Raw genomic sequence first — 25,334 nt, 5'->3', positions numbered from 1 at the left:
TCTGAAGTGGTTTCAGCATTTGTGAAAAGAGGCAACTATTTGCCTAACACAATGTTGAGTTCAAGGTTATTCATAGCTCCTGCCAAATAGATGCATTTGCTATTTTGTGTTAATGGAAAAGGATTTAAAAATTATGATATATTTAAACACGGTGCTACCAAATGTGCTTAAATATGCATTCAAACTGTATTCTTTTAATGAACTTTAATATTCTCAACTAGTATCAATGCTTTGTTATTATTAAGTATTGACTTCAATATTTCCCACCCCTCACCGCAACTCCTAGCACACACGCACTCGAAATGCTCTAAAATGGTATTTATTGAGCGCATGTGACTAACACCACAGCCACCTAAGCCCTGACTTGCCGGACACGAACGGACAATTAATTGGAATGATTGTAACAGCGTTTCTGTAAACAGTGCTTCCTGGCGGCTTGCCCCGCGTCTAGCGCTGCACAGTCAGGAGTTAACCACTCCTACGACACCGGCCGCCACACGGTGAGAAGCCCGGGAAAGACGCGCCACGCTCCCATGTGATAGTTTCACTTGTCTTTTTGGTTAGTTCTGCTACCCTAGTTCACGTCCCCGCGAGAGGAAACGTATTCCACCTCACATTAGACAGAAGAGCCTCGATTCACCGTGGAGCCTGACAGAAGGGCACTCCAGCGACTGAGCTGCTCGGACTTGGCACAGGCAGGGTCCAGCCTACTCGCTGCCGGCGCGGCGTCTCAGCAACACCCCCTCCCCCGGAAGTTTGTGCGTCTCAGATGTAAGGTCTGGGAGTCACCTTGACACTTCCCGGAGCGGTGGGGAAAGTTAGCCTGAGCCCGAGGGAGCGTGAGTGAAACCAAAGAGCACTTTCGCGAGTCAGCTACGCCGTCACGTTTTTCTGGTTTCAGGGTAGCTGAAGACCTAGACAGTTTAAGGGCGACCAGAGCAGGTGGCAGGACTCCGCCCACCACCACGCTTCCCCTCCTTCAGCTCGCACGCTTCACTCCCTTCTTGGGGTCCCGCCTCTCGGGCGCGCGCGAAGAGTTGTCGCGCGATGCATCCTGGGAATTGTAGTCCCAACGCAGGGAGTCGCCTCAGGAGAAACGACTCTGGCCTACACACCCCACAGTGCCTTGCGGCGCTGGCCGCTCCCGGATGTGTGCCTGGCGCCGGAAGAGAAGACGGCCCCCCTCTCTCGGCCCGGCCATCTTGTGGGAAGAGCTGAAGCAGGCGCTCTTGGCTCGGCGCGGCCCGCTGCAATCCGTGGAGGAACGCGCCGCCGAGCCACCATCATGCCTGGGCACTTACAGGAAGGCTTCGGCTGCGTGGTCACCAACCGATTCGACCAGTTATTTGACGACGAATCGGACCCCTTCGAGGTGCTGAAGGCAGCGGAGAACAAGAAAAAAGAAGCCGGCGGGGGCGGCGTTGGGGGCCCCGGGGCCAAGAGCGCAGCACAGGCCGCGGCCCAGACCAACTCTAACGCGGCAGGCAAACAGCTGCGCAAGGAGTCCCAGAAAGACCGCAAGAACCCGCTGCCCCCCAGCGTTGGCGTGGTTGACAAGAAAGAGGAGACGCAGCCGCCCGTGGCGCTTAAGAAAGAAGGTAAAGCAGGGGCAGAATGTGGGGGAGACTGGGATGGAGGGAAGGAGCGAGAGGGCTGCCGGCTGCCACTTGTTTCTGGAGCTCCGGGGGTCCGCGGGAGACTTTGCCGCCTATTTCCTCACGTTTCTTCACGCGACAAAAGCCAGGTCCTGCGAAGGTGCCAGGAGCGTGGTAGCCCCAAGTTCAAGCCACCGCCGGCGAGGCTCTCGGAGCCACCCCCTTCCCGCCTTAGGTTGTGAGCAGAGGAGCGTGGTCGGAGATGAGCTGCTCTTCGAGCGCGCTCGGGGTCCTGGGAGGCTGTTGCCTTCCCGCCGGATTCCTTGGCGGGCGAGCGCATGGACTGAGGTGCGGGGAAGCCGGCCGCTCACCGACGCTTGCCGTAGTTACGGAGGGGCTCGGGGTCCATCGCTGCTTACTGCGCAGAGCTGCTCCTTTGAGGTGCTGTTGTTTCAGGCTCCTGTCCTGCCATCTTGTCCCACGACGGCGCGGAGTATCCCCGCCGAAAAGCAGGGGGTCGTTCCAGGCCATCGGACGTGTGGAGTCAGCCGCAGGTTGGGGTGCCGCGTGTGCTTTATTGTTTCTCCTCCACCTCTCAACTGTTAGGACTTTCTCAGAACTTGCTGGGGTGAGTTAAGCTGTTGGGAAATGGAGGAGTTTGGCCACACTCGACTAAGCAGAAGCGGGAATTATGAATGAAGACTGGTGATCGCAGGACGTCCCGAGGAAAGTTCTCGAGTCACGATCCTCTCTCTCGACTCCCCAAATTGAGTCTTTCACATGGTGGAGTCTGGGCCTCGTGGGTAAAGTGAGTGCAGAGGCTGTCACAGCGTTAGTCGCAGCAGAGCTCTTTAGAGTCTGCAGCTTTTTTTTTCCCCCTCCACATGTGCGTGAAGCATGGTCAGAGTTTCACTGGCGGTTGATAGTTGCTTCCAGGGCACTGTGAGTTTCACAGGATTGTCTTGATTTTTGCATTCTCATTACCAGTTTGTTACGGATGAAAAAGAGCAAGTAGTTCGAAGATAAGAACGTGCATGATCAATAGCAAGCAGGTGTCGGACCTAAGGTCTGAATCTTTAAAGCTGTATTTATATGTTGAAAGTTGAAATTACCCCTTCCTGCCACGTGCTTCTCTGAAAGGAGTTCTCATTAGCTTTTGTTGACTTCTGTGACATTCAACTAATTTTGAAAATCAAAACAATTTCCTCGTGGTGGGATTTGTTTTAGGAGGTTTATTTTTTTGTGTGTGTGTTTTTTTTTTTTTTGAGGACTTTTATGAGGCTTAGAATGAAGAACCTCGGTCCTAGGTGGTGAATGAAAGAAAATAATTCTTGTGGTAAAATTATAGGTTGAGGAGAAACACAGTTGGAGTATTAGAAAGCATGTACATCACTTAGGCCAAGTATCTCTTCAGCCAATTAGGCTTTATGGCACTCTAACACACCTAAATAAATCATTTAATTCGTGTGTTAAGTAACGCTGACTTGTGTAATTATTTAAACTATGCTTAAGCTTAAGAAAGTAAACAAAAAAGTTGAGTCTTTTTTGTGTGTACGAATAATGTGTACCAGGTAGATGTGTTCACTCATTTGGAATGTTCAAAACATGAAGCATGTTTAAATGCCTGAGTTATTTTGATCATGAAGCCCATCTAAGAAATAAGCTCTTACCTGAAAAGTATTTTAAGTTACAAATGTGGGGAATGATTTCATGAAGTTAGAACTAAGACTTAAGTTCACCATTCAATAAGTCTTTCCATGGGAAAACTATTCCATATTAGCAATCAACATTTTCCTTAGGTCAGTATTTCAGAGCACTCTTATTAAGTTGCATAAAATACAAGCATGTAAATACAGGAAAAGTGTTGAATGGACAATACCCGTTTTGAGATTCTACTGTCCTATTTACTGGGAATATATCTGTAAACAAAATCCCTGCAGATAGTAGGAAGGTTAACCTGATTGTGTTCTGTGGTTTTGACAACACATTGTGACATAATGCTTGACATACTTTAGACAGATATTTAATGTTTATATTTTATGAATTAATTTTGTAGCTTCTCTTGCCCATTTGAAGAACTTTAGAATTGATAGCAGAATGTCATTGAGAGTGTAGACCAGGGATTTTCTAAAACAGAATGGATGCCTGAAACTAGTGCAGTTAATGAGCTTGCAGGTTATACATAAGCATATCAAAAGAAGCTTGCATTTTTAAATGTCAGTCTTTTTCATTAGGTGAGTTTAATCTAAGTTTCTAAGATTCTGTAAGCTTAATATTGATATTGGGTGGGGACGCCAACTATTGTTCACTTGGGTGTGTGTGGCTTGAATATTATTGCAAGGACTGGCTCCTTAACTCCACCCCAGTACACTTTATTACTGATGACATTTATTTAAATACCTTGGTGTAAGGTCTAACATTTGTAGTCTGTCTTGTATTTGCAGGGAATGAACTTCAAAATTCTATTGAAGAGACTGATAGTTACTGTTTGGCTCCAGTTACAGGCAATTGAACAGTTGGGTGTGTCCTGATGGTGTTCTACTTTCTTAGAACCAAAGTGAAGCAGCTTAAAATCTTGTAAAACCAATTCCTCAGCTGCTGTATGACTTTGTCAGAAATTGGGAATTAGAGCATACCAACAATCTTAAAGTCATTAATTTAATCATCCATCTATTGATCCTTAAGGGCACCAGTAATTTAAATTGGTTGCCTTTGTGGGGTTTCAAACATTACAGGAAAAGCAGTAAAGGGGGAAATTAGTAAATGCTTCAGCTATCACTTAGTGTCACAAGTTTCTTATTTCTTACATACTGCTTAAAAGGGGTCTTATGTGTGTGGATTTGGTTTTTAAAGATTATTTGACAATAAAGATAGTTGTTAGGGCAAATTTTTTAGAGGACTGTCTCCATGCCTAATAAGTAACTGTTTCCTAACTTGGAAGTACTTAGAGATGTGGGAGTGTGTACAAACATATATACACTTACATGCTATAAATTTTTAAACTGTTTAATAGGGGAAGATGGCCCTTTTTGTGTGCCTGCAGTTAAGGAGACTAAAAGATGACACTTTCTGGTTAAATGGCTGTTTTAAACTGAGGTGATGTTCTCTAATAATCCTAAATGCCATATTTTCCTTTCAGATTTGTGATTCCATAGAATTATGGGTCTTAATTGCTTTTTTGTTTTTTCAGATTAGATAGGATAACAAAGTGTGGCCCTCACTTTTGTGAGGGGCCATATCTAGTGAGTGTGTTGATTTGCCTGGTTATTATGAATGGCTGCTGGTATTTTCTTTGGTATTTTAAAAGCCAAAATGTATCACTTGCCTAACATTTTTTAAATTTAAAACTTTTTATTAAGAGACTGATATCTTGAAAAGTGACGGGAATAATGGTTGCCCAAATGATTTCCAAGTCAGTTATAGAAAATGCTTATGAGGGGGAGAATAACTTGGCAAACTAAATAGAAGTTTAAAACAAGTTTATTGTCTGTATTTTATTTATTTATGTATTTGGTCCGTGGTATGGATTGGAAGGTTTATTGTCTTTAAATGGCAGTTTCCCTAAGGTACTTTGTTACACATTAGAGTTGCCCAGTGTTTACTTTTTTCCAACAGGAAATGGTAGTGGATTGGAAGAGAAGCAGCTTTTGACAGTCCAGGCCTAAACTTTTTGTATTGCAAAAATAGTTTGCTTATGCAGGTTATCTATCCTTTTAGGAATAAGACGAGTTGGAAGAAGACCTGATCAACAACTTCAGGGTGAAGGGAAAATAATTGATAGAAGACCAGAAAGGCGACCACCTCGTGAACGAAGATTCGAAAAGCCAATTGAAGAAAAGGGTGAAGGAGGCGAATTTTCAGTTGATCGGTAAGTTGTTTTTTTTTGTTTTTGAGCCAGGATCTTGGTCTAACTCCTAGGCTTGGAGCGCAGTGATGCAAGCGTAGCTCACTACAGTCTCTGCTTCCTGGGCTCAAGCAATCCTCTCATCTCAACCTCCTCCTGAATAGCTCGGACTACAAGATCACACCACCACACTCTGCTAATTTTTTTGTAGAGCTGAGGTCTCACTATCTATATTGCATGGGTGGGTCTTGAGCTCCTGTGCTCAAGCTATCCTCCTGCAATATTGGGATTACAGGCGTGAACCAAAAAAGTCTTCATATTTTGTTACTTTATAGAGTCACTGCTTAATGTTAAGCTATAAATTGGGAATAATTGCCAGGTAGCAGTCTGGCTAATTGTTTCTATTAGTTTTTGACAGAAACATCTGTATGTGTGCATTGTTATGTTTTAGACCTTTGGTGATGGTTCAAACTTAGGTCTCTTGTAATGGAAGCACTTTATTGAATTGATAACCACTTTTTTTTTCTTGCTGTCTCCCGATACAGAGTTAGAAGGAAAATACTGTTGGTTTACTAAATGTGTTTAATTTTTAAGTGTATTGGTAAATAGTGATGGACTGGATTATGTGTGCAATGAATAACAGTGGAAAAGTATATGCATTGGTAGTAATGTTTTAGAGTGCTAAAATAGTTTTCTTGTTCTGGGAGGCTTTCTTGTTCTGGCTTCCTTTATGTTTAGAAATAGACTATTTTGAATTTTCTGAAGCATGTGTATTTATTGGTTTTTGAGCTGGTAAACATGTTCTGTATTTTTGGGTTTTTGGATGGATTTTCCTCATTCTGGAAACCATGGAAGTATAATTTGTTTATATTATAGACCGATTATTGACCGACCTATTCGAGGTCGTGGTGGTCTTGGAAGAGGTCGAGGGGGCCGTGGACGTGGAATGGGCCGAGGAGATGGATTTGATTCTCGTGGCAAACGTGAATTTGATAGGCATAGTGGAAGTGATAGATCGTAAGTCTTACTGGTTTTTAGTTTATTTTAATATTTTAATCTAATAAACAAACTTTGAATTTCTAGAACTAAAGAGTATTATGTTAACTCAGTTTTGTTAGTTCTTTTTCACATTACAGTGGCCTGAAGCACGAGGACAAACGTGGAGGTAGCGGATCTCACAACTGGGGAACTGTCAAAGACGAATTAACGTTGGTATTCTGATTTTTTAAAAAATTCTGTACCTAACTAGGGGTTAATCCATACCTCTGTCAAATTTTACTTGTCTCTGAGATAATGAATGCTCTCCTCTGAGAGCTACTGTAAGATAATGTCCTATGGGATGAATTTGGGTTGTAGTGTATTGAATGACTGGTTTTCCTGTACTTCAATATATTTGTTACTCATTTTTCCCCCATATATATTTGTAGCTTTTCCTGAAACCCCACAATAAGGTTATTTGGGTATTCTGATTATCTTAGTGTCCTTAATAGTTCCTATTCTAGTTTTTGACTTTGTTGTCATTACAAAATTTGTTAAACTAGTAAAGCTTGGTTTTATAATTAGCTGCCTTGTTCTGTTACTTTTTAAGTATGAAATATATGAACTAAATAGTTTATATTATTTCCTTTTCAAGGTCTTCTGGGGAGTATATTTAGTAGGAAAGGAGTTAGAGCATGTGAGGGCTTACGGTATTTTTGTATGAAGAACTCTTCAGCTACATGTAAATGGACCTAGATGCCTTTCTTTTTCTTTCTTTCCTTAGAGAGTCCCCCAAATACATTCAGAAACAAATATCTTATAATTACAGTGACTTGGATCAATCAAATGTGACTGAGGAAACACCTGAAGGTGAAGAACATCATCCAGTGGCAGACACTGAAAATAAGTAAGTGGTTTTGCGTGTAATAGTAATGACCCAGAATTGAAAGCACTGGATTTTGACCAATGAGATAACCCATAGATTTAATGCTGTTGCTTGATGGCTTTTTGTTTTTGACAAGGGAGACGTATTGTACCCTCATCCCTCAAAGAGTATTTAAAGAATGCTTTTTTTTTTTTTTTTTCTTTTTTTGGTAAGAGACAGGGTCTCACTATATTGCCTAGGCAGGTCTGGAATTCCTGGGCTCAAGCGTTCCTCCTGCCTTGGCCTTCCAAAGTGCTGGGATTACAGGCATGAGCCGCTGCACCCAGCCCTTAAAAGAGTGCTTTATGTGTATATATTTGACTCTAATGCTTTGAAAAATACAATATTTTAATGTGGTTATTTCTGTTTGATTAGTCATTTTACCATTGTCATACAACCGTACAAATTTTACTTTGAGATAGTTAAAGTAGAAAATGTGGCCATTTTAAGATTAGTTCTGTCTTGAAGTTACTTCCAACGTAGAATTTGGAACATAGCATTACTGGCCTGTTTTTAAATGTGTGAAGAGAGCAAAGATCAGAGTATGTTATTCACGAGCATTTTTTTCTTTTTTGAGACCAGGTCTCATTCTGTTGCCCAGGCTGGAATGCAGTGGAGTGATCTTGGCTCACTGCACCCTCCGCTTCCTGGGCTCAAACAATCCTTCCGCCTCAGCCACCTGAGTAGCTGGGACTACAGGTGCCTGCCACCAGGCCTGGCTAATTTTTGTATTTTTAGTAGAGGAGAGTTTCACCATTTTGCCCAGGCTGGTCTTCAACTCGTGAGTTCAGGCAAGCCACCCACCTTGGCCTGCCAAAGTGCTGGGATTACAGGCGTGAGCCACCTTGCCCAGCCCTTCACTAAATTTTTTTTTTAAATGCCTGGCTAATAGTCTATATTTTTTAGTAGAGAGGGGTTTCACTGTCTTGGCCAACTGGACAGGCTGGTCTTGAACTCTTGACCTCAAGTGATCTGCCCTCCTCGGCCTCCCAGAGTGCTGGGATTACAGGAGTGAGCCACCACATCTGGCCCTTCATTAGCTTTTAAAATTACGTGGTTTTGTTTTGTTTTGTTTTTTTCTTTTTCGAGACAGTCTCACTCTGTCACCCAGGCTGAAGTGCAGTGGCGTTATCTCGGCTCACTGCAACCTCTGCCTCCTGGGTTCAAGCGATTCTTCTACCTCAGTCTTCCGAGTAACTGGGATTACAGGCGTGCATCACCACACCTGGCTAATTTTTTATATTTCTAGTAGAGACGGTTTCACCATAATGGCCAGGCTGGTCTCGAATTCCTGATTAGAGTGCTGGGATTATGGGCGTGCGCCACGGCGCCTGGCCTAAAATTATGTTTATTTTGTCAGTTATTTGTTATTGTGGTTTAAAGTCTTGGATTACAGGTTGTTTAGGACAGTGATTCCTAACCAGAAGCATATTCAAGTTAGTTTGGGGGTGGGAGGGGCAGATGCTTTCTAAACTTGCTCTTTTTTTTTTTTTTTTTTTTTTGAGACGGAGTTTCACTTGTTGCCCAGGCTGGAGAGCAATGGCGTGATCTCGGCTCACTGCATCCTCTGCCTCCTGGGTTCAAGTGATTCTCCTGCCTCAGCTCCTGAGTAGCTGGGATTACAGGCATGTGCCACTATGCCCGGCTAATTTTGTATTTTTAGTAGAGATGGGATTTCTCCATGTTGGTCAGGCTGATCTCCAACTCCCGACCTCAGGTGATCCGCACACCTCAGCATCCCAAGGTGCTGGGATTACAGGCGTGAGTCACTGCGCCTGGCCTTGAATTTTTTCTTTTCTTCAGGAAGAATTGCTCTTATGGTGAAACACTGTTAATGTTGGGAGTATCATATTCCATGGATTTGTTGGGATAAGGAAAAATGATATACTATTGGAGGGAGTAGATAAAAGTACCTAGTATTGGGTGATGTTTTGAACTTGGTAGTAAAAATTTATGCAAAACTATAATGGAATCATACTTTTGCCTGATAAACAATGAAATTGTGATTGGTGCCTTAACAAATGAACCCTATGCAACATTAAGTTTCTCACAGTGGTCAACATTTTTGTTAGTTTGTTTCTTTGAGACACAGTCTCCTGTCTCCCATGCTAGAGTGCAGTGGTGCGATTTTGGCTATTCTGAGGTTCAGGCGATTCCCCTGCCTCAGTCTCCCGATTACCTGGGACAATAGGTATGCTCCAGCATGCCCGGCTAATTTTTGTATTTTCAATAGAGACACGGTTACACCATGTGGGCCAGGCTGATCTTGAACTCCTGGCCTCAAGTGATCCTCCCGCCTTGGCCTCCCAAAATGCTGGGATTACAGGTGTGAGCCACGGCGTCCAACCACAACTGTTTAATAGAGCCCATGTTGAATCACTCAGAGTGATCTGCAAATATTATAATTTTACCAAAAGGTACTAATGTGCTGATAGCGTATCGGTAGCAAATCCTTAGCTGAGTACCCAGGAATGAAATTGAAGGTGTTTGGTTTAAAGAAAATAATTATCCATCACATTAGAACTGTCTCTAATCTTACTCCAGAGTAGGGAAGAATCTGGGCATAGCATATGGAAGTATAAATTTAAGAAACACAACATTGGCTGACTGATTAACTAGCTTATATATAGCTTCCAGAGCTTCTGTTTGGTTTTTATTTAATCTTTGCAGTAATTCCTGAAAGGTGGGTGTCATGCCTCCATGATATGATAAAAGGTATGCTAAGTTATATTCCTGGCTGTGTTATAACATGGGTAACCAGGACTTTTTTTATATTCTTGGATTTCTCATCTGTAAAATGACTGGGTGGACTCAGTACCCAATTCAGTGTAAACTTGCTCTAGAGTTGTTTTTTGTTTTTTGCAGCATAGATATAACTGGAGGAAGTTTTAAGATAGGATTTGTCAAATGGTAAAGGGCAGCATCCAGGGAGATATTTGAGCTCTAAAGCTAACTGAATCACCTGCTATCTTTGGAAAGAAGGGCTCCCCAAATAGCAAATGACTTGTTTGATGACAATTGCAAATTGAGATTATACTAAAATAATGGATCCTTAGGCCAGTGCTTTGTTTCTGTAAAAAGAGGAAAGGATCGTATTCAATAGTTATAGACTGGAGAATTATATTTAGAAATAAATGGTTTAGTGTTAAATAATGAAACCAGTGTGTGTTTGTGGATAGTTCTATTAGCAGTGAATCCTTGGCCTCCTTTCCATATACAGGTTGGTTTGAAAATTGGAGTATAAGGATTTTAGGATTTGTAGAAACATGGCTATTGTTTTTATTTGCTATAAGTGCTAGTTGCCGAAATAAAGCATAGAGGAACAGTTCTTTTATGTTCCAAAATTTGAACCCTGGTTGCTAACAGACATCCTTCTGTCAAGAGGATTACCTTCTTGTGTGTTATTAAGAATTAATGTATTTTGGGAATTATGGAAATTAAAAATGTGGTTTAAAAGAAGATAGGCTGAGGATTTTACCTAAGAAGGTAGTTTTTAAACAAGGTACTGTTTGGTTTTTTATTTTTTGATACGGAGTCTCGCTCGTAGCCCAGGATGGAGTGCAGTGGTGTGATCTTGGCTCGCGAGCTCCGCCTCCCGGGTTCACGCCATTCTCCTGCCTCAGCCTCTGGAGTAGCTGGGACTATAGATGCCCACCACCACGCCTGGCTAATTTTTTGTATTTTTGGTAGAGACGGGGTTTCACTGTGTTAGCCAGGATGGTCTCGATCTCCTGATCTCGTGATCTGCCCGCCTCGGCCTCCCAAAGTGCTGGGATTACAGGCATGAGCCACCGTGCCCAGCTGGTACTGTTTTTAAGAAATGTATATTTTAGTATTGGTAAAGCCTGTTCTAGGTTGTATTACTGATAAATGATCATTTAAGAGTTCATGAGGATGAATTCTATATCCCTTACTTGTATATAGTCAGCAAACACTGAATTCCTGGTCTCTACCAAGTTGCTTAGTTACACAGGAAACTAGGATACCCTCATCCTTGGATAATCTTTCTCTAAAAGATTACAAGGTTCACTTTCTTAATTAAAATCCTAAATTTGAAATACTTTGATGTAAATTATATCAGCTCTCTACCAGGTATAAAACTTGAAAACCTTTTCACAGGGAGAATGAAGTTGAAGAGGTAAAAGAGGAGGGTCCAAAAGAGATGACTTTGGATGAGTGGAAGGCTATTCAAAATAAGGACCGGGCAAAAGTAGAATTTAATATCCGAAAACCAAATGAAGGTGCTGATGGGCAGTGGAAGAAGGGATTTGTTCTTCATAAATCAAAGAGTGAAGAGGTAAAATTAAGTTTTGTCGTGTTTGAAAATGTTCAGATGTGACTTGAATTGTATTTATAATTTTTGTTTTAAAATTTCACATGGGTGATTTGTCTATAAAAAAAGCTTTACATAGGATCATTTGGGGCAGATAATTTGCTTTATAAGGAAAATAAACTGTATTACATATTCTAAGAAAGTCCTTCGATCAGTTTATAATTATGTTTTATGTGGTAGAGATGCTTTTTCCTAAAAAGCTGTTAGTGGTGTATTGTGTAATTATTAGTGTTCAGAAATATGATAGTTCTTTTCAAAGTTGTGATTGTATTTTTGAAATCTTGCCAAACTGGAGATCATTAAAGGACTTTGGTATTATGGTGTTAGGTTGAAATCTTGACATTTTCATATAACCTAAAATGTAAGTGACTTCTTTTGGAATTCAACTTTTGAAACTGTCTGCCTATATCATATGTAATGGCCAGGACACTCAGTAAATGGTAATATGCATCTTGTCTAAGGAATGATGGCTTTAAAAACCAAAGAATATGTGGGTTTTACTTAAGAAACATGGAAACTAGTGAAAATACAGTTGACTTGTTGAACAATGTGAGGTTGCTAGGGGCACTGACCCTGCAGATCAGTGCACATGTAACCTTTGACTCTGCCGAAACTTAACTACTAATAACCTGTTGACTGAAAGTCTTATTGATAACATAACCAGTTAACGCATTTTGTATGTTGCATATTATATACTGTATTTTTATAGTAAAGTAAGTTAAAATGTTGAGAAAATATATTTACTGTTCATTAAGTGGAACTGGATCGTCACAAAGGTCTTTATTTTGGATAGGAAGAAGAGGGGTTGGGCTTGTTTCAAGGCTGACAGAGGCAGAATGTTCAAACCCAAGTTGTTCAAGGGTCAGCTGTATTGGAAAAAGTCACATTGATGGCTTTTGAATTGGTAGCTTCCGTTTAAGCTTTGGGGTGTGTTCTTAGAGGAATATTTCAGTGCCGCTCCCTGTTAGGGCTTGTATAAGTTTTTAAAGCCAAACTGTATTATTTCTTCTCCTAAATTTTTTTTCTCTATCAGCTTCCTTTAACCTTTTGACATTTGTGTTTGATTTATTCATATCATAAATTGGGCTGTGCCAGAAATCCAGACTGCAAGTTTTATCATCCTAAGGTAAAGTTAAATTAAAATATTGTGAGGGCAAACCCATTTAATAAGGTATTAGTTATTTTTTTTTTTTTTGAGACACAGTCTGACTCTTTCGCCCAGGCTGGAATGCAGTGGTACCATCTCTGCTCACCGCAACCTCCCGCCTCTCGAATTCAAACAATTCTTGTGTCTCAACCTCCCCAGTAGCTGGGATTATGGACATTCGCCACCACGCCCGGGTAATGTTTGTATTTTTAGTAGAGATGAGGTTTCACCATGCTGGCCAGGCTGGTTTCAAACTCCTGGCCTCAAGTGATCCACCTGTCTCAGCCTCCCAAAGTGCTGGGATTATAGGCGTGTGCCACCATGCCCAGCCAATACGCTTAATTTTTTAAACTGCAAAATGGCTATAAGACAAACTTGGAAACATTGTAAAATAAAATGGAGGTTAAAAAGATTTAAAGTTTTTTTTAGGTTTAGAGATGATTTTTAACATTTACTCCATATGAATAGCAAATGAGGAAATTATCTTTTTTTAAGTCCTGTAGAAAAAAAACTGCATTAGAACACTTGGTTTTGGCCAGGCTCAGTGACTCACACCTGTAATCCCAGCACTTTGGGAGACTGAGGTGGGCAGATCACCTGAGGTCGGGATTTCAAGACCAGTCTGACCGACATGGAGAAACCCCATCTCTACTAAAGATACAAAATTAGCCAGGTGTGGTGGCGCATGCCTGTAATCCCAGCTACTCAGGAGGCTGAGGCAAGAGAATCACTTGAACACAGGAGGCGGAGGTTGCAGTGAGCTGAGGTTACACCACTGCACTCCAGCCTGGGCAACAGAGCAAGACTCTTTCTCAAAAGAATTTTTAAAAAAAGCTCTTTAACTTGTACATGTCTTCATTCTCATGACAAATGTGAGGTAGTTAAGAGGAAGGAAGAAACTTTACAAATGGAGAACTGTGTTACCACGTTATTGACAGAGCTCAGAGTTTCTGTTTTCTGCTGCTCATTCTCTGAGCTCTCTAGAAAGAAGGAGGCTGGGCACAGTGGCTTACACCTGTAATCCCAGCACTTTGGGAGGCTGAGGCGAGCAGATATTTGAGTTGAAAGTTTGAGACCAGCCTGGGCAGCATGGCAAAACCCTGTTTCTACAAAAACTATAAAAATTATCTGGATGTGGTTGCATGCACCTGTGGTCTCAGCTACCTAGGAGGCTGAGGCAGGAGAGGATCACTTGAGCCCAGGAAGCAGAGGTTGGGGTGAGCCAAGATTGCATCACTGCATTCCAGTCTAGTTGACAGAGCAAGACTGTCTCAAAAGAGAATAAAAGGTTCCCCCCAACCCCCTGCCCCAAATTTATCCCAGTACAGTTTCTTGGTATCTGCAGGGGATTCGCTCCAGGACCCAGACATACTAAAATTTTCAGATGCTCAAGTCCATTATATAAAATGGCATGGTATCTGCATATAGCCTAAACACATTTTCCCAAATACTTTATTTTTTATTGTTTCTATTTTTTAAATTAAAAAATAGAACAATTTACAGTTTTGCTTGTCATCCTTGTGGGGATCATGCTAATAATCTTTGCATCATTCCACTTTTAATATATGTGCTGCCAAAGTGAGCACTCCCCCATACACTTTATTTTGAGACAAGGTCTTGGTCTGTCATGTAGGCTGGAATGCAGTAGCATGGTCACAGCTTACTGCAGCCTCAACCTCCATGTGCTCAAGCGATCCTTCTAGCTCAGCCTCCTGAGTAGCTGGAACTACATGCCTGTGCCAGCTCCTGGACTCAGGCAGCCCTCCTGCCTGTGCCTTCCAGAGTGTGGGATTACAAGTTTCAGCCACTGCCCTTGGCCTTACTTTTTATTGTTATATGGTTGGTTGGTTTTATTTTTTTCTGAATATTTTTGATAGGTGGTTTGCAATTAATTGAAAGCATTGGTTTGAAAGAGCAAACATTTAAAAATCACACAATTAGTATATATAATTCATCTTAATTTGCTGGTGTTTTTGTGAATTTGTTTTTATGTTTCTAGGCTCCTTTAAAATTCGTATTAGAGCCTTCTATTGCCTTACATTGTGTTAGTGTGGGTACAAAGGATTGACCTTTAATGCTAGTATGAGTTGATGTAAGGGATGAAAACACAAAAATTTATTTGTACTTTAAAGGCTAGTTATTAACAGTTGTAATATTTTAAGTTGAATCTAATGGAATTGTAATAGTACAAGTTCTAATGAAAGAAGAAAATGTTCTTTATTCCTTTAGAAAAGAGGATTTCTTACACGTATTTAGAAAAAGAAAGCTGTACTTTAAAGTCCCATAGGCACAGTTTTCAACTGGAAGATTAAAACCCATCCCAAGCATGGAAGAAGACATCAGGCATGGAGCAGTGTAGAACTGTCTGGCTTTTTGCTTTTTTCCTCCCAGACTGGGTCATGTATCTTAAACACAAATAGAAAGGATCTGGATTTCACAAACATGACTTCATTTTTAAGAAGTTTCTAGCTGGGCGTGGTGGCTCATGCCGGTAGTCCTAGCACTTTGGAGGGCCAACACCAGCGGATCACTTGAGCCCAGGAGTTTGAGACCAGCCTGAGCAACACTGCGAAAACCTGTCTATAAAAAAATACAAAAAAATTAGCCAGACATCGTGGCATGTGCCTGTAGTCCCAGCTACTTGGGAGGCTGAGGTGGGAGGATCACTTGAGCCTGGGAGGTGGAGGTTGCAATGAACCCAGATTGCGCCACTGCACTCCAGCCTGGTGACATAGTGAGACCCTGTCTCAAAAAAAAAAAAAAAAAAAAAAAAAAGATTCCTGTGACACATTTAAGCTGTGGATTTATTTGTGCATAGCTTTAAAAGATTCCCCTTATGTAAAGTGTGTAGTGTTTCACTTGAATTTGTAGCTCTCCATATTTGTGTGGAAAAACATAATGGTTGTATATTAACAGAAGATGCTTCTGAAAAGTTTGTATGGAATAAGGTCATTACCCTAGTTATAGTTGAAAGAGTGTAGAACAGAGGTTTTCTTTTTAACTTGCGTGTTCTTTTTAACTTCAATGATAGTAGTAGCCTTATATGTCACCTCTCCAGAGGTCTTCATCAAGGATTCACATTGGAGTCCTGATCTGAAGGGCATATTTAAAATGTACTTGTCCAGATTTCACTGCTAAAGATTATGATTCAGTAGGTCTGGGATGGGCCACAATCATTTGGGTTGATTGTGATAGCATATATGTCTTTAGTTGAGGACCGCTGATATTACCTGCAATTTTGAGATAGAGAAAAGTGAAGGAAATTATTCCTCCAAGATCACTATAGCTGAGTCCTAGCTTGTTACCTGTGGAGACATTGAGACATTTGTTCACAGAAAGTACAGTTTGGATTTTTGGTCTTTTTAGAAGAAAGCTCATTATTTAGAAATTTTGCGACGTTACTTTTCTACTAATAACCCAGTCATCTTCACTTATGTTTTTAGGCTCATGCTGAAGATTCGGTTATGGACCATCATTTCCGGAAGCCAGCAAATGATATAACGTCTCAGCTGGAGATCAATTTTGGAGACCTTGGCCGCCCAGGACGTGGTGGCAGGGGAGGACGAGGTGGACGTGGGCGTGGTGGGCGCCCAAACCGTGGCAGCAGGACCGACAAGGTAATTTAAGACTTTGTTTTCCTTTTATGTAATTTAAGGACCTCTTAGAAGTCACTGGCTGGGTCCTTCTGGGAACATAAGAAGTAGAAGTAGTAGCAGTGTCTTTAAGAAACCACGTGTTGGCCGGGCGCGGTGGCTCAAGCCTGTAATCCCAGCACTTTGGGAGGCTGAGACGGGCGGATCACGAGGTCAGGAGATTGAGACCATCCTGGCTAACACGGTGAAACCCCGTCTCTACTGAAAAATACAAAAAACTAGCCGGGCGAGGTGGCGGGCGTCTGTAGTCCTAGCTACTCGGGAGGCTGAGGCAGGAGAATGGCGTAAACCCGGGAGGCGGAGCTTGCAGTGAGCTGAGATCTGGCCACTGCATTCCAGCCTGGGCGACACCACGAGACTCCGTCTCAAAAAGAAAAAAAAAGAAACCACGTGTTAGGTTATATTTTTGTTTAAAACACTTAAATGCCTTTTTTTATAGTGCTGTAAGTAGTGTTAAGTTACCACCTTTTGAATTCTTACTAGGTGCTGGTCATGGTGCTGGGCTAGGCATTTTATGTACTTAATGTCATTTAATTCTTGTTAACTATGATGACATTCTCATTTTCCAGACAAGAAAATCTGGTGTAGTGAATCAGGTTAACTCTTGACCTTTGCTAAGGCTTACCTGAAAAGCAATCTGTTCGCTTTGATAATTCCTAACTGCTTTTTAAGTCTCCTCTTAATAACCATTGTGTTCCTTGTATAATTCCTCTTGTGACACTCATGATTGTTGATGCTTTTTTCTTTTACTAGACTCTTCTGAGAGAGCTGGGATTCATTTTTGTCTTACTTTACTTTCTATAATCCCTCCGATGCCTTGAACAGTATATGGCACAAAACAAGTTCTTAGAGAAATATTTTGATGAATCCCAAGTAATTGATAGATATGAACTCAGATCTGATGCTTGGAAACAACCATAATGTCCTCCTAAATTCTCAACATCCTACAAATTTGGGGACCCACCTGCTTGATTGAGTCTATTTTTGATTATTATAAGGGTAACTTATCACTGCCAGTGTAATGATACTTTGTTCCTCCAAGACCAATCTTTTTTTTTTTTTTAAGGCGGCAGTTGTGTTTATGGGCTTTTCCCATACTTTTTTTTTTAGTTCTGTTATTTATACTTTAGGCTATAAAGAGCAATTTGGACTCCTTTTTTTGGACTTTTTTTTTTTTTGAGATGGAGTCGCTCTGTCGCCCAGGCTGGATTGCAGTGGCGGAATCTCAGCTCACTGCAAGCTCCGCCTCCCGAGTTCACGCCATTCTCCTGCCTCAGCCTCCCGAGTAGCTGGAACTACAGGCGCCCGCCACCTCGCCCGGCTAGTTTTTTTGGTATTTTTTAGTAGAGACGGGGTTTCACCGTGTTAGCCAGGATGGTTTCGATCTCCTGACCTCGTGATCCGCCCGTCTCGGCCTCCCAAAGTGCTGGGATTACAGGCTTGAGCCACCATGCCTGGCCCTGTTTTTGGACTTTTAACCTTGTTGATTATTCTACTTAAATATTCGTTTCTTAGCATGCTTTCACATTGATGCCATTCTTATTTAGCAAGTGGAAAAAGTATAAGAATTCTGAACAACAATGCAAATTCACATACATAATTGCTTGTGAATCTATTCGTGTGGTTTACTGGAAAAAATAAAACAACTGGGCTGGGCACATTGGCTCATGCCTGTAATCCCAGTACTTTGGGAGGCCTGGGTGAACAGATCACCTGAGGTTGGGAATTTGAGACCAGCCTGGCCAACATTGTGAAACCCTGTCTCATTAGCCGGGTATGGTGGCACAGCCCTGTAACCCAGCTACTTGGGAGGCTGAGGCACAAGAATCCCCTGAACCCAGGAGGCGGAGGTTGCAGTGAACTGAGATCATGCTACTGCACTCCAGCTTGGGCAACAGAATGTAAGACTGTCTCCAAAAAAAAAAAGAGAAAAAGAAAACAACCCATACTGTTACTCTGGAATGAAAGTAGGTCTTGATAGAAATTTAGGACAGGGCTCATTGCAAATATATGTAGTTTTTTTCTGATCCATAATTTTGTCTTGATACATTTTATCTAGAGTTTTAACAGTAGGTTTTTTGGTGGGTTTTTTTTGTTGTTGTTTTTGTTTTTGTTTTTTTGTTTTGTTTTGTTTTGAGATGGGAGTCTCACTCTGTTGCCCAGGCTGGAGTGCAGTGGCCGGATCTCAGCTCACTGCAACCCTCGCCTCCCAGATTCAAGCTATTCTCCTGCCTCAGCCTCCCGAGTAGCTGGGATCACAGGTGCCTGCCACCACGCCCAGCTAATATTTTGTATTTTTAGTAGAGACAGCATTTCACCATGTTGGCCAAGCTGGTCTCAAACTCCTGACCTCAGGTCATCCACCCGCCTTGGCCTCCCAAAGTACTAGGATTACAGGTTTGAGCCACCGTGCCTGGCCAACAGTAAAATTTTTTTAGAGTTCTATCTTAATGTAGACACTAGCTAACAATGTAATTTTGAAGAATTGAGAACTGTGGTTAATTTTGGTTTTTCTTTTTCAGTCAAGTGCTTCTGCTCCTGATGTGGATGACCCAGAGGCATTCCCAGCTCTGGCTTAACTGGATGCCATAAGACAACCCTGGTTCCTTTGTGAACCCTTCTGTTCAAAGCTTTTGCATGCTTAAGGATTCCAAACGACTAAGAAATTTAAAAAAAAAAAAAAAGACTGTCATTCATACCATTCACACCTAAAGACTGAATTTTATCTGTTTTAAAAATGAACTTCTCTCGCTACACAGAAGTAACAAATATGGTAGTCAGTTTTGTATTTAGAAATGTATTGGTAGCAGGGATGTTTTCATAATTTTCAGAGATTATGCATTCTTCATGAATACTTTTGTATTGCTGCTTGCAAATATGCATTTCCAAACTTGAAATATAGGTGTGAACAGTGTGTACCAGTTTAAAGCTTTCACTTCATTTGTGTTTTTTAATTAAGGATTTAGAAGTTCCCCCAATTACAAACTGGTTTTAAATATTGGACATACTGGTTTTAATACCTGCTTTGCATATTCACACATGGTCAACTGGGACATGTTAAACTTTGATTTGTCAAATTTTATGCTGTGTGGAATACTAACTATATGTATTTTAACTTAGTTTTAATATTTTCATTTTTGGGGAAAAATCTTTTTTCACTTCTCATGATAGCTGTTATATATATATGCTAAATCTTTATATACAGAAATATCAGTACTTGAACAAATTCAAAGCACATTGGTTTATTAACCCTTGCTCCTTGCATGGTTCATTAGGTTCAGATTATAACTGATTTACATTTTCAACTATATTTACTTTTTAAATGTGTGACTTTCCCATTTTAAAATCTAAACTAGACATCTTAATTGGTGAAAGTTGTTTAAGCTACTTATTGTTGGTAGACACATCCTGTCAAGTGAAGTAGTTTTATAGGTATGGGTTTTTTCTCCCCCTCCACCAGGGTGGGTGGAATAAGTTGATTTGGCCAATGTGTAATATTTAAACTGTTCTGTAAAATAAGTGTCTGGCCATTTGGTATGATTTCTGTGTGTGAAAGGTCACAAAATCAAAATGGTGCATCCATGATCAGCAACCATTTAACCCTTCCTTGTTCTAAAACAAAAACCAAAGGGCACTGGTTGGTAGGGTGAGGTGGGGAGTATTTTAATTTTTGGAATTTGGGAAGCAGACCAGCTTTACTTTATAAGGCTGGAACAGCAGCACTATCCATGAAATATAAACCAAAAATCTTTACTATTTCCTAGATTGCTATTATTTGGTCCTAAGTTGAGTATTCCACAGAAAGTGGTAATTATCTTTTCTCTCTTCCTCCATTAGAAAATTAGGTTAATAATGGATTCCTATAATGGGAGCATCACTACTTATTAAAACACACATAGAATGATGAATAAAGTTTTCTAGGATTGTCTTTTATTCTGCCACATTTATTGATAAACTGAAGGAATTTTTTAAAAAGTTTTAAGAATCATTTGTCACGTCATTTTTAGAAATGTTCTACCTGTATATGGTAATGTCCAATTTTAAAAGTATTGGACATCTTCAGTCTTAAAAAGTTATATTTAGCTGATTGGTTCTCACATATACTTCTAAAAGAGAAATTTTATGTTATAAGAGTTACTTGTTTGGGTTAGATTTATTAATCTCAGTTACCTACTATTCTGACATTTTAGGAAGGAGGTAATTGTTTTTAATGATGGATAAACTTGTGCTGGTGTTTTGGATCTTATGATGCTGAGCATGTTCTGCACTGGTGCTATTGTCTAATATAATTTTATATTTACAAACATACGTGCTACCCTGAGATTAATTTAGTCCATATGAACTGTTGACCCCTTTTGAGACGGCAACATACGCACTCATAAATCAGTGTGTTTAGACTTTTCAAGTATCTAACTCATTTCCAAACATGTACCATGTTTATAAATCTTGATTTCTAGCAACATGCTATAGAAAACACCTGCTATTCAAAACACAACTTCTACTCAGTGTCATCCATTGCTGTCGTGAGAGACGACATAGCAATATCTGGTATGTTGCAAGCTTTCAAGATAGCCTGAACTTAAGAAGTTGGTCCATTAGTTGTATCTGATGGATATAAATTTGCCTCCTAGTTCACTTTGTGTCAAGAGCTAAAACTGTGAACCTAACTTTCTCTTACTGGTGGGTAATAACTGAAAATAAAGATTTATTTTCATGCTCACTTCTTAAAAGTCATAAAAACAGTCAAATAGGATCATGTTTATTGTCATGTGTTTCCTGGTTTCTGACCTGTGTGCACACCCCTTTGTGCTTACAATTTTTAAATTGAATTTCATATGGGGTTTTTATTTGCTAAAAACCAGGCTGTTGAATCACATTTGGGAAGGGTACTTATCTTAATGACTAGTGACTTAATTGGGAAAGTTGAATTCTTGTAAGATACAAAATCCAAGGACTTCTTGGATTTAATCTAATTGTTACTTCTTAGCAGATCACTTTTTTGATAATGAAAGTTAAGCATACTGAATGCTACTTTTTATTGATAAACTGGCTATAATAGTCTAGGGGAAAAATTCCTAAACAGATACAGATTCCTAAAGTAACAGTGGCAGCTGATGTTTCAGTGAACTATCTTGATGCATTTAAATGGAAGTAATACCAGAGCTGACATTTTTAAGGCATTTTTACAGCTTGAAATGAAATGATTTATTAGCTATTTTGAGACCTGTGGAGTTATGCAAGAATTTTAAAAAGTGACACCATATACATCTAGTCAGTTCCTTTACTCTTATTTTTTGGATGGAAGTAGGACACTTCATTTCCAGGATTGTAAATATATTTGGGGCTTGTTTTTGGTGTGGGTTTAAAAGGAAGATACTAAGTATTCATTCTAATTTTGTTATTTTTCTAGTTGCCAGAGATGGTTGCACTGAAATAGAAAAATAGGGGGTTGCATACAAAGCCTCAGTGTGTATTGGATTTTGAAAATACTAGATTGGTGCAATTACTTTTGTACCAACCTAACATGTCTAGGAAAGTACCATCATATGGAAGGAAACAGCAGGTATTAGAAGGTTCAAAGGAATGAGAAATAGGAAGTCGATAGAACCTAATCGATGTTGACTTTCAAGGTAAGATTGTTCAGGTATGTTAGTGGACATCTAGTCCAATGGTATAGCAAATTCCAGAGGTCTCAGGTGCATGTAATTCTACTTTCTTAAGAAAGTAAACACTTAGAAAATAGATTATAACCCAGATGTTTGGATTACACTGAGATAAATATGTAAAGTTTTAGCAAGTCTGAACATGTACAAGCCAGATCTTCAGGTTGACTAAGAAAAGCCCAGAAAGTTCATTATTTACTGTGCTTTCTATGGCATAACTGGTGACAAGGCAGTAAAATGATACATATTTGAACTGGATCATAGTGATTAAATGATTGATCAATGTCATTTGCAAGATAATTGTCAGGTTGAGATTAATAGTAAGTGGCAGCTTCCCAGAAATTTGGGTTGTTATTTGGCCCAAGCTGTGCCCTGGGATTACCACTGAATCTTGCTTGACTTTTAAGTTCAAATTTGGGGGTTATGTGAAGTGATTGAAATAAATCAGGCTGAGGAAGTCGGTAATTTCAAGAATGTAGAGAAAGCATGGTTGTAATCTAAACATGAGAAGCTTAAGTTTAGGAAATGGTTAGACTATAACTTGCTAAAACCATGAAGATTTTGGTCACAGATGAAAATAATGAACATTGGAAATGAATGCCATTTAAATAAAATGCTATATGTAAGCCAGGGGTCAGTAAAGTTCAGCCTGTGACCTGTTTTGTTTGGTTTGGTGCATTCCTGGGTTAAAAATGGTTTTTTAGGCTTGTATAGGATTAAAAAAAAAAAAAACTCACAAAAAAATGTAGGCAGCCCAGCATAAGATACCACCCTTCACAGAAATGTTTGCTGACCCCAGAACTGTCACTTTCAGGTTACTAGAGTTTGTTTTTTTGAAATAGTCTGGCTCTGTCACCCGGGCTGGAGTGCAGTGGCATGATCTCAGTTCACTGCAGCCTCCATCTCCTGGGTTCAAGCAATTCTGCTTCAGCCTCCCAAGTAGCTGGGATAACAGGTGTGCACCACCACACCCAAGAATCACTTGAACCCAGGAGGTAGAGGTTGCATTGAGCCAAGATTGTAGCACTGCACTCCAGCCTGGGTGATACTCTCTCAAAAATAGAAGTTTAGTTCTAGGTTCAAATTAAGTGCTCTACCTGACAGGAAGCTGTGAAATTAGAAGTAATTTTAAAGCATACTTTACATCTCTAGTCAAAGTAAGGGCAAGATAAAACTTGTTAGTAAAACATGTTTTGTTATTTTCTGAATATGTAGCCAGCAACATAAAATACATTCTGAAAGCTGTTAAGGGGTGTATAATGTGTTACAGAAATACCATGATTATAGTTTAGTATTTCACATTTAGTGACATTTTCAGATCCCTTTGTGTAAGTCCTTTGTGTTGTGCAAAGAGATTTTTCCATGAGATGAGAATTATGAACATTTTATATAGGTAAACTCCATAGGTTGGACTGGGGCAGAACTTAATGGCTCCTGGAAAGTGCCCCCCCCGCCTTTTTTTTAAGAGGTTAGAATGCCCATTTGGACAGAATTTAGCTTTTGTGCTATTGATTACTTCTGTACTAAACTGGTAGCCAGTTGTTCACTTCTAAATGAAAGGGAAAAAATCACCCACACAAGTTAGAAAATGATTTGCCAAATTATTTTTTTGAGTTAGTATGTATGTACTGTTTTAAATCAGTAATGTTTGTTCGTTTTGCTGCCCATTTGGGAGTATGTGGCAATTTCTAGTGCTCTTGTACGACATTACTCTTCCTGAGACTTGTATATGCAAGAAAGTATATATATAAAAGATAAATGGTGGTAACTTATCTGAGTTCTGATTCATTATGGACTTTTAGAAATCTAGATAATTGGTTCATACTAGGTGCTCAATTACTCTGACCTTGTGTGGCTTTATTCCTTAAATAGTTGCTTTAGGTGTTACTGGGTAGATGCATGGAAATTGAAGGGCTAATATTAAGGATTTTAATAATGCGTTACTGAGTAGGGAAAATGGGAAGTAGCTTATCTTTGGACAGTTGTATTGCTTTGCACTAATCACCTTGTTTGCAGTTGTAGCTGATTCAATTCTAGATTTTAGGACCAAAAAGATCTCTAATTTAAAGAAACGGTTTTCATATACCTAGAATGAAGATTCTGTTTAAAGTGGTCTTGGTTAACTTGGTTCTTGACATTTTCCTAGAATTTTTTTGGATTGGGACTAAAATGTTCTATTAGCCAATGAATAACGTCCAAGTAAATTTTTGTTTTATTTTGGGAACTTTGCATATTGAATTCTTTGTGTTACACGTAACCCACAAAGAAATGTTGCTTCATATGGCAGCTGCACTCTGAGAGTACTAAGGTAAGCACGTGTTTAGACATTGTCAGAGTGCTCCGACTGCTGGGGTTCTTTTGGAAATAAATGGGCTGAAAATGTGTGGATTTTGTATTTTTCCCATTACATGACAACATGTTTAGGCCTTCATGATTGGTGAGCTAAACACATCTTTGTTTAGAGATAAGACAATTGATTTGTGTACTTACCCTGAAAATTCAGAATTTTGTGTTTGTTTCTGAGACGAATCTCACTGTGTTGCCCAGGCTGGAGTGCAGTGGCGCTATCTCGGCTCACTGCATCCTCCGCCTCCCGGGTTCAAGCCATTCTCCTGACTCAGCCTTCTGAGTAGCTAGGATTACAGGCGCCCGCCACCACGCCCGGCTAATTTTTTGTATTTTTGGTAGAGACGGGGTTTCACTATGTTGGCCAGGCTGGTCTCGAACTCCTGACCTCAGGTGATCCACCTGCCTCGACCTCCCAAAGTGCTAGGATTACAGGCATGAGCCACCATGCCTGGCTGTTTTGTTTTTTGAGACAGGGTCTCGCTCTGTTGCCCAGGCTAGAGTGCAGTGGCATGATCTTGGCTCATTGCAACCTCTGCCTCCTGGGTTCAAGCAGTTCTCATCCTTCAGCCTCCCAAGTAGCTGGGACTAAAGGCGTGCACTACCATGCCCAGATAATTTTTGTATTTTTGGTAGAGCGGGGGTTTCAGCATGTTAGCCAGGCTGCTCTGGAATTCCTGGCTTTAGGTGATCCACCCATTTCAACCTCCCAAAGTGCTGGGATTACAGGCATTAGCCACCAAACCTGATCAATATTCAGAATTTCTAATGAAACTTCCACTTTTTTAATAAAAAGAACTTTTCATTAACAACTACAGATAATTTGGTTTTAATTTGATTTTGTGTTCTA

At 40.3% G+C, this 25,334-nt stretch overlaps 1 protein-coding gene across 4 annotated transcripts; it reads left to right on the top strand.

Moving 5' to 3' along the window:
- The first annotated feature begins 823 nt into the window (after positions 1-823).
- SERBP1 (SERPINE1 mRNA binding protein 1) lies at positions 824-21,228 on the top strand. Of its 4 annotated transcripts, none has more exons than XM_011994986.1 (8): positions 824-1,598; positions 5,313-5,463; positions 6,316-6,456; positions 6,576-6,647; positions 7,247-7,324; positions 11,462-11,639; positions 16,266-16,439; positions 18,998-21,228. In XM_011994986.1, the coding sequence occupies exons 1-8, from the start codon at positions 1,286-1,288 to the stop codon at positions 19,052-19,054; spliced, it is 1,164 nt and encodes a 387-aa protein (XP_011850376.1). In that variant the 5' UTR covers positions 824-1,285; the 3' UTR covers positions 19,055-21,228. The 4 variants fall into 4 exon arrangements, with proteins under 4 accessions (XP_011850376.1, XP_011850374.1, XP_011850375.1 ...); XM_011994984.1 differs by having other exon boundaries at positions 7,202-7,324; XM_011994985.1 differs by having other exon boundaries at positions 6,558-6,647.
- Positions 21,229-25,334: the final 4,106 nt, after the last annotated feature.

This window comes from Mandrillus leucophaeus, unplaced genomic scaffold (assembly GCF_000951045.1).
Source record: "Mandrillus leucophaeus isolate KB7577 unplaced genomic scaffold, Mleu.le_1.0 Scaffold464, whole genome shotgun sequence".
Lineage (NCBI taxonomy): Eukaryota > Metazoa > Chordata > Mammalia > Primates > Cercopithecidae > Mandrillus > Mandrillus leucophaeus.
This window is presented reverse-complemented; position numbering and strand designations above follow the sequence as displayed.

Excerpts from the sequence above, each read along its gene's own strand:
- SERBP1 (XM_011994983.1), top strand. The coding sequence starts at position 1,286 with ATGCCTGGGCACTTACAGGAAGGCTTCGGCTGCGTGGTCACCAACCGA. Across the intron at positions 11,640-16,265 it reads ATAAATCAAAGAGTGAAGAG|GCTCATGCTGAAGATTCGGT; the intron begins GTAAAATTAAGT and ends TTATGTTTTTAG. Across the intron at positions 16,440-18,997 it reads GTGGCAGCAGGACCGACAAG|TCAAGTGCTTCTGCTCCTGA; the intron begins GTAATTTAAGAC and ends TTTCTTTTTCAG.